The 12,833-nt window shown below is 52.8% G+C and overlaps 6 protein-coding genes across 6 annotated transcripts; 4 read left to right on the forward strand and 2 right to left on the reverse strand.

Annotated features, from left to right (window-relative positions):
* Nucleotides 1–180: 180 nt before the first annotated feature.
* RHO25_009398 (uncharacterized protein) lies at nt 181–1,365 on the reverse strand (the record flags this gene model as incomplete). Its single annotated transcript, XM_023600935.1, has 5 exons — nt 181–267; nt 324–388; nt 443–557; nt 619–1,081; nt 1,157–1,365. The coding sequence occupies 5 exons, from the start codon at nt 1,363–1,365 to the stop codon at nt 181–183; spliced, it is 939 nt and encodes a 312-aa protein (XP_023453311.1).
* A 2,129-nt stretch (nt 1,366–3,494) lies between these two features.
* RHO25_009399 (uncharacterized protein) lies at nt 3,495–5,255 on the forward strand (the record flags this gene model as incomplete). The annotated part of the gene is made up of 1 exon (XM_023600936.2): nt 3,495–5,255. One exon carries the CDS (start codon nt 3,495–3,497, stop codon nt 5,253–5,255), a length of 1,761 nt encoding a protein of 586 aa, XP_023453312.2.
* A 668-nt stretch (nt 5,256–5,923) lies between these two features.
* On the forward strand, nt 5,924–6,592 carry RHO25_009400 (uncharacterized protein; the record flags this gene model as incomplete). Its single annotated transcript, XM_065603183.1, has 1 exon — nt 5,924–6,592. The coding sequence occupies one exon, from the start codon at nt 5,924–5,926 to the stop codon at nt 6,590–6,592; it is 669 nt and encodes a 222-aa protein (XP_065459255.1).
* A 367-nt stretch (nt 6,593–6,959) lies between these two features.
* Nucleotides 6,960–7,604, forward strand: RHO25_009401 (uncharacterized protein; the record flags this gene model as incomplete). Its single annotated transcript, XM_023600937.1, has 3 exons — nt 6,960–7,187; nt 7,259–7,419; nt 7,478–7,604. The coding sequence occupies 3 exons, from the start codon at nt 6,960–6,962 to the stop codon at nt 7,602–7,604; spliced, it is 516 nt and encodes a 171-aa protein (XP_023453313.1).
* Nucleotides 7,605–8,286: 682 nt separating this feature from the next.
* RHO25_009402 (uncharacterized protein) lies at nt 8,287–10,703 on the reverse strand (the record flags this gene model as incomplete). The annotated part of the gene is made up of 2 exons (XM_023600938.2): nt 8,287–10,362; nt 10,422–10,703. 2 exons carry the CDS (start codon nt 10,701–10,703, stop codon nt 8,287–8,289), a joined length of 2,358 nt encoding a protein of 785 aa, XP_023453304.1.
* A 512-nt stretch (nt 10,704–11,215) lies between these two features.
* Nucleotides 11,216–12,656, forward strand: RHO25_009403 (uncharacterized protein; the record flags this gene model as incomplete). Its single annotated transcript, XM_023600939.2, has 3 exons — nt 11,216–11,303; nt 11,368–12,241; nt 12,293–12,656. 3 exons carry the CDS (start codon nt 11,216–11,218, stop codon nt 12,654–12,656), a joined length of 1,326 nt encoding a protein of 441 aa, XP_023453305.1.
* Nucleotides 12,657–12,833: the final 177 nt, after the last annotated feature.

Below are 12,833 nucleotides of genomic sequence, written 5' to 3' on the forward strand. Positions count from 1 at the left end.
GGACCTTGTCCTGGCCTCCTCACGACCTGTCAACGTCAGTCAACCTTTCTTGCTCATGTTTTCACGCACACCTGGCAGACACGATCGGAAAGCGAGGACCGAGATCAATGCGAAAGATCTGTACATTCAACAGCTGGAGGAACAGCAATCACCACAATCACAAGCTTTGTCCGGGCGCTCTCATGCCGGAATCTCATCCGAAAGAGGACCATTAATGAGTACCGCCCAGTGCTCACCCAAACCAGCCGTTGAGAAATTTGTACCAGCCTTGGAACACGAATTAGCTGAGGGTCATGAAATTGAGACATGCTTGCTCTGGTTACCTGTTTTCCCACAGCATCATCACCAAGATCCATCAGCCCTTCTGGCATCACACTGATAGCACGGCCTGGAGCGAAGAAGTCAGTTACAGAGCTCATGCGTAGCTCACGGTCTCACATACCCCAAGCTGCCTCATCAGTGGCAGCTCTTGCCATGGCCTCCAACACGTGGTCGATGCTTGCAACAGGAATTCCAGCAGCCTGTAACGCCGGGACAAGAGCGGCAGTCATGGGCGTCTGGACACAAATTCATCAGCATCAACAAGTCATCACCAACCACATTCTCGACCGAACTCACATCGACATAAAATGGACAAACGGAATTAACCCTCACGCCCACCGCGGCAGCATGCTTCCTCAAACCTCGCATAAAACCTCTCACGCCAAACTTCGCTGCCGTATAGCTGACGCATCCTTCCGCTCCACAATACCCTGCCAATGAGTCAAGCAAGACAATCGATTTCGGAGAAGGAGCCGTTCCAGACTTGTGCAATCCCATGCCATATCGCAGCGTAAGCATAGCGCCCACGTAAACTGCGTGGAGATTGACCGTGATGACGGGCGCAGCCAGATCTTGTGGTACAGACGTTAGACTCGACAAACCTGCGGGGTCTGCGGGTGCAATTGCCAGTGGTGGGCCCAAGATGCCCGCGTTGGGGACATAGATGTCGACTTCGTTTCGGGGGAAGAATGCTAATGCTTCTTGGAGGAGTTTGACTTGTGCTTCGACTGAAGTTACGTCTACTCGTACGAACTTGACACTGGACATCAATCGTCAGTCAATCATTCTTGAGAGATGCTTGTTCGAACACGATGCGCATCCTTCATCGACATACTTTGCTCCAGACGAGGCAAGCTCTTGCTCGACTGCTTTACCTCCTGCTTCGTTCAAATCCGCCAGTACGAGATTGGCTCCATGCTGTGCGAACATCTTTGCAGCTGATGCTCCGAATCCGCTGGCTGCTCCTGTGAGGAGCACATTCTTGTCTTTCAATGCGGCATAGTCTACGGCTTGGCTGAAGTCGATGGGTTTACTGAGAGGCATGCTTGCAATCGAGTCGGGCGGCAGCGATTACTATAATTCGACGAACTTGAGATCTTACGACCAAGTAAACTCTTCGATCAGAGTTGTCACAGCCATATATCTCCTCTTCGAAGTGGTCGTTATTATGGTGCCCGCCACAAGTGTCCCATACCCCGCAGTCGAGTCGGCTTCCGCGAGGCCGGATGCTCTGGTGAATCCTACTTCCAGACCCTGACACGAGCGCCATTGAAACTTTGAATGAGCCTCGTGGCACTCCCACTTTCCTGAAAGAGGGGAGCGTTCGGTTTCAAGCTGGTTTGGAAAGCTCGAGGCAATTTCGCGGTAGCTGGTTGGTCGATACTGGGAAGCTTGATCTGTCGACTTCTTGGGTCGAGATCTTGCCAAAATGCGGAGAAGCTGTTGGCCAAGGACCAAAGTGATGGTAATGTCGACTTCACCTTTGATCTCTGGAAACGACATTCGAGTTCTTCTTGGGTTGTCAGGGAGTCGCTGAGGTGATACGCACCCGGACGAAACAAGAAGTCGATGCGAGCCTCTTGTCGGGATAATCAGTGCACGCCACGCTGGTGGGCTGATTCCTGGAGACTGGGCTGCTACTTCTAGGACGGCTTTGGCTGTGACAAGTAGGTCGTTGGCTCTATTTCCCTACGATGCTTCTCGATCGGTAAGAGCACGATGGGTCTGAATGATCACTTGCAGTGGAACTCGACCTTCCAACACTGCACTCTACATCCAGCTCTACTCTTGGAGTTCGGATCTTGAAGAGTCGATGATTTATTCCCGAGCGCCAGAGAAAGACTACTGCCTGATTGCGTCCTGGTCCTCTACTGAGAATTGAAGAACGCCTGGTATACTTGCACGACGAGGTGAAGTCAAGGTCGCTTGTTGACTAGCTACCACCGATTAGTGAACAGCCCATTATCGTCCCGTGCCGTCTCGATGCATGACAAGGATGAGAGGCCAGCGTCAGTCTAGACCTCTTCCACCTCAAAACCGTTGGCCGTGATCGTCGCGTCCTCGGCGTAGCACTGGCAGCCGGACTTCCATGAAAAATTTCACAAGAGCTGGCAAGCCGAAGATGAACGATGATGACAAAACCTGTGCATCTCCATCCTCCACCGCGCTGGTCAAGGCAGCTGGGCGTCGAACTCTTCTTCTGGTCACTTGCAAGCCTTACTTATGATGGTGATGGTACGCATGGCCGCGTAGACGGCATACGCACTGTGCAGCACATCACCCGATGCTGATGAATCGACTGGCGGCGTGCCGAAGGACAAAATCAAGGCTGGATATTGTTTGTGATCGATATCGCCTGTGTGTCACTCCTCAATTCTCTTCGGTGTTGGAGGTTCGAATGTCCCATGTCCGGTGGTCCCGCGTGGTCGCGCATGATAGTCGCGTGTTGGCCAAATTTCGGGAGACTCGTGTTCAAGCGCGAAGAGCAGCAATGTTGCACAGTTTGTTCTCGCATCCGATATTCCTTACGCCCAACAGAGTGCACTTCCTGGGCGATTCTGAGCTTACTAGATCGACGGACCTTAACCTTTGTGAATAGTGCGTCCCTCGGGGAGTGCCACTACAGCTCCAGCGACGTGCTAGATACACATTTGCCGTCCAAGGTTTCGGACTACAAACGATACTGCTTTTACAGCTATGATGCCTGCAAACTTGAACACGTGGATCATTGGATGCGAAATGATCTGCCCTTCGATGGCAATTAATGCTTCACTGTACGTCTACATGAGTAAGCGGCGACTTTGAGTGCCTAAGCGTCTAAGTTAGTAGGGAGCATAAGCACTAGTAGTGCGGCAACTTCGGCGATGTCCTAGGCGACGATGCCTACGAAGCTTTACTGTAGTCAGAGACTCTGGCCATGCAACTCGCACCTTAAGGCATTGGTCTAGAAGGCTCAGCGATAGGATGAGATTCCTGCAGATCTTGATCCTTGTGCACTGGCTGATGGGCCGGATCTCCTGAACGCAAGAGAAAGTTCTCATAAGGCACCTCTCTTGCAATGCGAGAACTCCACGACAAGGGCGCTGAAGATGGGCGCATTCCACGCCAACCGCACTGCCAGCAAGAAAATTTAAAGGATGGGCTTAGTCCGCAACTCAAGACATACGAAAGGAATGCCAATATGGCAGCGGCGTGTGCTAGTGCTCGCTCTGAACATTGCCACAACGCCATTCCTTCTTTGGCAATTCTATCTACTTTATGAACCAGACGGCATCAGCACTCTCGAGCTCCTAATCCTGGCATGCACCTTCTTCTGCGTGCCTTGGTCAGTCCTCAATTTCTGGAATGCCGTTATCACGCTCTGTCTTCTCGCCTTTGGCAATGCAGAGGACTCCGTCTACCCGTACTTTAAAGGAACAGGCGAGCTTCCCGAAATATCGTCGAAGACCGCACTTGTTTTCTTCCTGAGAAATGAAGATCCTGGGCCTTTGTTCGACCGCATGCACGCTATGCATAAGAGTCTACAGGACACTAAGCAAGTACAACACTTCCGATTCGTACTCTTGAGCGACACTAGCCAAGATGATGTCGCCAAAATGGAGGGGCAAGGCTTCGTCCAGATCCGTGACGAGATTGCGAAAGGCATGTCCAGGCCACCATTCTACCGGCGACGCCGCGAGAACGTAACGTGGAAAGCTGGCAACCTCAAAGACTACTTGGACCATCACTCCGGCGGCGATGACTTTTTCGTCCCGCTTGACCAAGATAGCGCGATGGCTGGTGATCTGCTGGTGCGCATGGTTTCTAGCATGGAGAAACACTCTCGAATTGGCATTATGCAGACTCTGTGCTACGGTATGCCCGCCGCAAGTGCATTCACACGTCTCTATCAGTTTGGCATAAGACAGAGCATGCAAACGTACAACCTTGGTAACAGTTGGTGGACGGCCGACTGTGGCCTCTACTGGGGCCATAATGCGATTATTCGGACGAAGGCATTTCACAAGCACTGTATGTTGCCGAAGCTTCCGGGCAAACCACCTTTAGGAGGACACATCCTGAGCCACGACCTCATAGAAGCCATGTTCATGCGGAGTGCTGGATACGAAGTACGCATCGTTCCATGCGAGACCCAGAGCTACGAGACTCACCCACCGACCCTGATTGACTACCTACGCCGTGAACTTCGATGGTGCCAAGGGACGATGCAATATTGGTTCTTACTTACGAGGCCCGGTCTGCATCCATTGAGTCGCTTTCACGCGTGTCAGACACTCGCCACGTATCTTACGCAGGCCGTTCAGGCTGTGATGGCTTTTGCTACTATCATTAATGTTCTCTCTGGCGGAGTAAGCAGTAGTGCTGAGACGAAGGCACGATTTCTTGCTCTGCAGTTGACCATGGCTGTCATTGGCGATGGATGCAAGATCGCTGGGCACTTGAACGTTGCACTTACCTCTTTGCCGCGCTACGGAGGCTTTCTGAACTGGATTTTGAGCGTCCTAGTTGAAGCACTTCTTCTGTTCCCGCTGGCTGCCATCACCTCTGTATCCGTCTTTCACTTTTTTGTGAAATTGATGCTTACGGGAAAGACTATCTCCTGGGATGGGCAGAACCGTGATCGTCTGGGCCTCAGCTGGCGATCTGCACTCGAGGCGCTGTGGCCTCACACAGTGATCGGTCTATCTTGCATTGCCGCGATGGTGGTCATAGAGCATGACTTTTCAACCCTACTTTGGGGCTGGCTTTGGGCAGCTTGCCTCATCATGGCCGCGCCTTATGCTGTATTCACTGCTTCACCGCGATTTGGACGCTTGGCCGTGCGCTTTCGCCTGTTCACGGATCCCGAGGAGCTCATGCTGCCATCGATTCTGTCGACACTCATACCGAAAGAAATCAAGCCGATCAAGGTGGAAAAGGCTAGCATTATTTGAGAAGCAGAGATGCTAGAACTCGTGGTCTCCGGTGAGCTTTGAAATGCTCTTGATGTTGGCACGTGCTATGGTCTCGCTTTCCATAACCGGTTATTGATGGAAGCTGAGGGCTCCTCGCAACCGCTTCGAAGTAGTTGCAAACACTAATTAAGACAGCTGAAACGTCTCACGTCGCATTCTGCTTGTCCGAAATCCTCCGTGACGTGTCAATCGTACGCTAAAATGTGTTGTTGGCACTAGTGGACGCGGGAGAGTGCAGAAATGTGGCACGAGGAGGTCATGTGTAACACTTCTATTTCGCCTATGAAGGTTGCCGGCGGGTAGCTACGTTGATAGCATCGGTTCACTGCATTGGTCGCGTTGCTACGCAGCGGATGTTGGACGAACCGCACGACGATGACCTCTCTCATCGTCGCTATCTGAGATCCAACATCGTTGTCGACTTTGTCAATGCTCAGCGTACACATCTTTCGAACTCTGCTCACTGCAAGGCTGTCACTGCCGTCGTGAAAGTCCCGGCTCCGTTCTTTCCGCCTAGCAGCTCCTGCACGAAAACAAATAATTTTGGAATCATCTACATTTCCTGAGTAGACACTGTACATCGCCTTTGACCTGAATCTTTTCCATCGCCGCTGCTCAGCGACTCTCGACAACACTTCTCTGCCAGCATGGCGTGGCCAGAATGTCCCTCGAATGTACTTACTAGTCTCAATGCGCCCAAGACCTTCGACGGACGCTGCGCCGGATACAACAAGATGGTCGAGCTTGGTCTTGCACCGCCTTCGCCGGCCCCGCTTCCTGGTCTACCACTCAGGAAAGCTGCCAAATTTGAAGCAGCGAGTCACATAAGACCGATCGAGCTTTTCACTCATCTGGAGTCGGAGCACAAAACAATACGATGCCACGAGACTGCCTACCGTTTCGTTCGTCGCGACAACGACCGCGAAATGCTTATCTACGTGGATGGCTCCTGCTTGGATCAAAATTCCAAGGAAGATGTCAAGACACGCCGAGCAGGATGTGGCTGGGTCTTCAAACCCGTCTCATCCTCCGCCGGCGTGCGTGAGGAGGCCATGCGCCTAGAACTTGAAGGTCCATCTGGCCAGGAGTATGTCCCAACCAACAATCGCGCTGAGCTTCGAGCCGTGATTGGAGCTTTGCAATATCGCGAATGGAATGGTGAAGGATGGCGTAATGTGGTCATCGCCCTAGATAGCGAGTACGTGGTCTTGGGTATTATTCTAGCATCCGAAACGGTCGGGTGGACTTCGAACCCCATTTTTCGCACAATCCAGCGACAGCCTCTAATGAAAATTAACGTGACCCCGCATAATTAAATTTTCATTAGAGGCTGTGGTTAGTGATTATCGATCATGTTCATACAGATAGGATGTCACCACAGTCACCATCTACACCTGTCCCAGAGCACGATAGCTTCCTTTTACGGACACCGATGATTCATTTCGGTTCTGAATCAAGGCAGTGACCATCACGGACACGTCCTCATGCCAATGGCGCTACCGCGTCGGTATGTTGGTATCGGAAGAGCAGTCGAGGAGTCACGCAATTCATATAAAGATCAAACAAAGCCCGTCAACATCCATCCTATCATTACAACGCTATCACTTCGACCAAGCACTCCAGCCCATACTCCCAACTTCAGTCACTCTTTTGACCACAAGCAACCCCTTTTCACCCAACAACATGAAATTCTTCACCCTCTCCACCACTCTCCTTGCCGGCCTCGCCATCGCCTCCCCAGTTGCCGATCCCAAGCCGGAGCCTGAAGCCGATGTAGACGTCTACGTCGAGAAACGCATCGCCCCAGCAGTCGTGGGCATGGCAATTCTCACCGGTGTCGTCTCAGGTCTCGTCGGAGCAGCCGCACGCGAAGCGATCAGCACGATCAAAGACGTGAGGAATTGGGATGATGTACGCCTTCGTGCTCCATGCTCCAACATATTAGAGGCACATACTGATGATCCTGTTTCCGCTTATCCCAGGCCCGCGAAAAATTCACCACCCGTACAGTCGAACTTATGGTCCGTAAAGCTCATGCCAAGGAAGCTGCAGTTTGCGTTAATGTGGGCTATTCTGTCGATGACGAAAGCAAGATTCGTGATCGCATCAGCTTGGATTATAAGATGGGTAATTTGCATACTGAGTACGTGTTCTTCAAAGTGGAGTTGTCCTGTGATACCACAGCTAATCTCTGAATTTAGTTACGACTGCTTCTACCTGAGCGGTCCAAGTACGTTCCATTTGGAAGGTGATGGAGGTTTTATCAATATTGCCGTTCAGAGTGGGCCATGCAAGTACGACAGAGGCACTCTGACTTGCCCGCCATAGATGGGACTTTTGACGATTCCGAGCATGGAGGGCATTGTATCAGGGAGGAGTCTTCAGGGAGTCTTGAGGGGCGTGGAAATGAAGGACGCATACAAATGGGCGGGCGAGGCATTGTATCGGTGAGGAGTTTTGAGGAGTTTGCAGAGGCGTAATAACGGGGGAGACATACAAATGGACGGGCTGGGTGGTCGCAGGTCGTTCAATTCTTGACATTGATAAACTTTGTATGGACTGATTATTGTTCACTCCTATCATCCTACCAGTGCTAATTAGAACCCTTCCATATGGAGTGCGGTGGCATATCCTAGTGCAACACTAGCTGAGGCGATTGATTTCTTGTGCACGAAGATGACGGCCTGTTCAACAGTCCTTCACTGAATGGACACTACGGATATCACCCAGCAGATTCCCGTAACGCCGAAGCATCGGTAAGCGGGATACAGAAGACAGATTCGACAATACCGAAACTCATCATGATTCTCGTCCCTCGTCATGCATTGACGCTCGACTGATAACTAAGCGAAGCAAATAGTAAGCGTCTACTGCTCTCGTTCAAGCTCAAGTCGCACTGTTTCCACATGGTGCCTCCACATCGTTTCGTAAGTCTCAGCCATTGCCCTTAACAAATGCTGCTTATTGCTCCTCGATCCTTCTTGTTGCTGGGCATGCGCGGCGTAAACCCTCACAAGACCTCACAATGCGCCATCTGCCCTCTACTGATCATATCCTTCACGACCTGCGCTTGCTTGTGGAAGTCCTCCAATACAGGATTTGAGGGCAGTGGCGTCTCCCATTGGATCTCGTAAGATGCGCCCGTGTTGGGCCGGAGATTTAGAATCTCAATGTGCGATTCGAGATATTCCAAGGTCCATGGTGCATCTGGCTTTAGTGCGCACCTCTTAAGCAGATGCCTCCTCTGTTTCTCCAGCACCTGCAATTGCCGCTTGAAGAGATGCGGAAGCTCGAACTTTCCTTGCTCGTTCTTTTCTACCAGAACCAGGTGTGACTCTCGTGGTTCAGCCAGTGCCAGTTCTCGTGAAGTTCTCCTCTCAGCCAGGCCTCGAAAAAGTTCCCACTCGGCTCGATTGAGAGGCTGTGTGATGTTCTGAGCGTGCGTGTTCGAATCGACGAATGGTTCTTGCTCTCGTGATCCTGTCAAAAGTTCCATTCCATCTTGTCGGTCTAGTAATCGCATTTGCTTTTTGTACTCTTTCATTGCATTATCAAAATCAATTCCCGAGAGCTCTGCCTGCTTGGAAAGTTGTGTGGGAGTAGGAACTTGCGGAGCGGGAACTTGCGCGTTCAATTGGCCCCTGGAAGCTTGCTCACGCTTTGCCCACAGAAGCCGTCTCTTGTTCTGGCAGTCGAGCAGCACCAACTGGAGCTGGTAATCCCTGAGTGCGTCGTTCCCATCAGCTGACCCTGTCTGACCACAAAATTTCGTGACAGGGGGAGGGATTCGTACATTCGACTTGTCGTTAAATTTTGAACCCACCTGCACCTGTGGCTCTTTCACGGCACTGCCCAGTCTACTGAGACAATGCTGCTCCAGCAGCTCCAATTGAGCTTGGTACTCTGGATCGAATCTTCCCCGTCCTCGCTGCATCTCTGCCCAGTCCCGCGCTTCTACATCCTCGAGTTGCAAAGCGGCTTTGATTCGCTCCTCGCTGGCAAGGTACGAATCGGGCAAGCCGGTCTTTTGCATGATAAAACGCAAGCTTTCGATTTCGTTGCGCTTATGGGTGAGTGACTCGCTCACTAGAAGAGCAAGTGCTTTGCCGCTCAACCAGGTGTTTGGCATACCGTGGCCGGTGAAGCCTGCAGAGATGTACGTGTGGGCTGCATTGGGAATTCTGCCAACCCAAGGGAGGTCGTCCCGGGAGAAGCCCATGACTCCTGACCACTCGTGAGTAGCTTCCATTTCGTAGGTCTGTGACGCCCCATCTTCACTCTCTGGCAGTTGAAAGGCTTCGATCAGCCGGCTGCGGAGGTAATGAGCGGTCTTTGGGTCCACGACGCTGTCATCTGTGACGCCGATAGACGGACCGTGCTGTCTGCCGCCGCCGAACATCAGATGCTCTCCTCGATCGGAAGGACGCTGGATGAGGTAGTCGTCCAGTCCGTCGCCGAGGAAGCCGAAAGATGTCTTGAGTCTGTTCTCTCCGGCAACAGATGGAAATGGGATGAGACTGCTCATTTGACCTCGACATGGGACAATCAGGTTCGAGAATGCAGGAACGAGATGCGAAGTATAGGCATTGGTAGCAAGCACGACCTTGGAGGCCCGGATTGTGCCGCGTGCCGTATGCACGTCTACGCCAGTATCGCAGGGGAGAATCTTAGTCACAGGAGTCAGTGTCTGCAGGTTGAAGAGTCCGTCCAGGTCTGAAGATGTCAGAAGATCCTCCAAGATCCGGCAGACGAACTTGTAAGGCCACATCCGGGCTGCCACGTCAGTCACAACGGCACCGAGCGCGGTGGGCAGTCGGAGCCCGTCTAGTTCCTTCTTGGAAGTGACCATTCGCATCATGGACGAGAGGTCAGGTGCCGTAGTCTTAATGGTCTCCAGTGCGCGTTCAGTGGTCTTAAGATGATGCTCCGAGTAGATACCGCGAACACCAGGTTGGACCACGAACTCGCAGTCTATGGACTTTTCCTTGATCAGCTTATCCAGTGCTTGGAAGTTGGCGAGCTCGAAGCGACCAATTTCCGGCTTGTTGGGGTGTTCGAAGAAGATTGGTTGGCAATGACCGCCATTCTAAGAGACCGAATCAGTGGTGGACAACGTCTGAAGACGATGCAGGGGAGGTAGCGCACTCGTCCTGTAGCACCCCAGCATGCCTCTCGTGCCTCGAGCATCACCACATGGGGCTTTTGGCCACCGGTATCGCCATCGTTGAGAAGGTGATGGGCTATGCTGGCTCCGCTGATGCCACTGCCAACGACAACCAAGTCGGCAGTCTCGGGCAGGTCCCTCGTGGAGCGATGGCCGAGCAGGAGTGACGAGGGTTCGCTGTGCCAGAAGGACTTCGATGACTGTTCGCTTGGCAGATCACATGGCTTGCGCTGCGTGGGGAGATTTGGGGTCTGTCGGGACATTCCGCTGTGCTGCTGTTATCGAGATTGTGTCTGTGGATGTTCGGTGAGGCTGGTAGAAGAAAGAGAGAGGGTATAGGAAGTGAAGAGATGAAATGGAGTAAAGAGCTACAGTGGTGCCTCGATGCTGTGTCACTGCAGGGATGACGACGGCCGAAGCTGATTACCCAAACGGGAAGTGTGTGATACGGGAGTAGATTGCTCGCACAGCAAATGCGATACATCTCGCGGATGATGCAAGAGCACATGGGACAACGGCGGACTCCGCTGCACCGGCGGTGATGGACTCTGGCAGCGGAGCGGCGGCGGTGGGAGGAAGCGGAAAGAGGAGGCGGAGGAGGAGTGGAGACGAGATGAGGTGAAGGATGGCGGCACGGCAGTCCAATGCGTCGAACGCCGAACGCCGAGACTTGCCGACCTCTCTGCGCAAGTCCACGACTCAAGCAGCATTATCGAGCCATTGCTTGTCCGCCTGCGTTTCATATCAATCACCACTCCCCGCCCTCTCCCCCGCCATGGCCGGCCTCCTCAACAACCTGCAAGGCGTGCTGGGAGGTGCCAAGTCCTCCGTGGCCAGCGTCGTCTCGTCGGTTGATGCCGATGGTATGTGCCTCACAGCTCACAGCGCATACGTATATCACTTCCCACTAAGCATGCCCGCCTCCAGACTTCGCCGACTTCGCGACAGCAGCGTCACCCGTAGCGCCAAGTCATGCTGCTTCCTCCGCCTTCGACGCGACCGCCGCTTCACCGACGCCCAAAGGCACCTTCTCGAACTTCGGCCAAGGTCTTCAAGGACGACCATACACGAAATGGTACCGCGTGTGGGAGCGCGTGACGATTGCCGACTTCTACCAGGAGCTTGTCATCCTTCCCATCATTGTAGTCGTCATTCTCGTTAACGTCTGGGGAGCACGCGCGAACAAGAAGCGAGCGGCGCAATGGGCCGAGTCAAATCTTCCACAGCTGGAATCAGAATACGCGGCAGTGGGCTTCGGTGCCAAAGGCGCGAATGGTCAGCCAACTTCGCTGTGGAGAGAGAAGAGCAAGAATGAATACATCAGCTACGCCACGGGACGACAGAACGTGGCATTCCTGGACGTCAAGCTCACCCTGTACAAGCGCTACAACCCATTCATCTGGTTCATGGAGCTCGTAGCCTCTTTCTTTGTGGACAGCATTGAGGCTCCTATGGAGCGTTTGGAAGCTACTGCGTATGCCTTCGATGGCAAGGAGAAGAGCTTGGTTCCTGCTCAGGCGCAAAATCAAGCTTCGCAGCACAAGGATAGCACGTATGACGGCTTCGTCTGGGCAGTCGTGCACAAGGATAAGATGAGGCAGCTGCGCAATGATCGATTCGATGTCAGCCTGGCCACCCAGAAAGATCATCCCAAGCTGCCACAGTGGGCGACGGTCATGTCGGAGGGTGCCGAGATTACTGAAGCTCTGCTCACGCCAGAGCTTGTCAAGGCCGTAACTGCTGTTGGTGATGAGTTCGAGGCTCTGATTGTGTCGGACATGCCTGTCGATGCGCCAAAGAAGTGCGTATTCACCTCATGAAGATAGCCTGGACACAGCTAACGTACCCGCAGACTCAACGAACTCGTGCCCAAAAAGCGCGTTGAACTCCACACCCGCCTCTCCACCGGCCCAGCAGCCACAGAACTCTTCACCTACTTCCTCCGCATCCCAGACCAACTCGTGACCGGCGCACACTTCCGCCCAGAAGCGTTGCGCAAAGTCCGCCAAACGCGTGAAGAGGAGGTACGTAAGATCAAGAAGATTGACGATGAGGAGAAAGCACTCGAGAGAAGAGAGGCAAGCGACAAGCTCAAGAAGGAGGAGCGAGATCGCAAGCTGAGCAGAATGAGCGCGGATGAGCAAAAGAAGTTTTTGGAGAAGGAAAAGGAGAAGACCCAGCGGAAGCAGACCAAGAAGCAGACTATGAGAGGGTAGGTGTGTTCACACCTTTTCTCTCGAAGGGGCAGCTGTCATTGGTTGCAGGAAGGCTTTGCATAGCATGGAGTGGAAGATCGGCACAGAACAGGACTTGGAACGTAAGTAGAGCTGATCTGTCAAAGATACTTACTGTGTAGAAAAGACATTACTTGTTCAAAATTCAAACCATGCGGC

Source organism: Cercospora beticola, chromosome 6, assembly GCF_033473495.1.
Source record: "Cercospora beticola chromosome 6, complete sequence".
NCBI classification, from domain to species: domain Eukaryota; kingdom Fungi; phylum Ascomycota; class Dothideomycetes; order Mycosphaerellales; family Mycosphaerellaceae; genus Cercospora; species Cercospora beticola.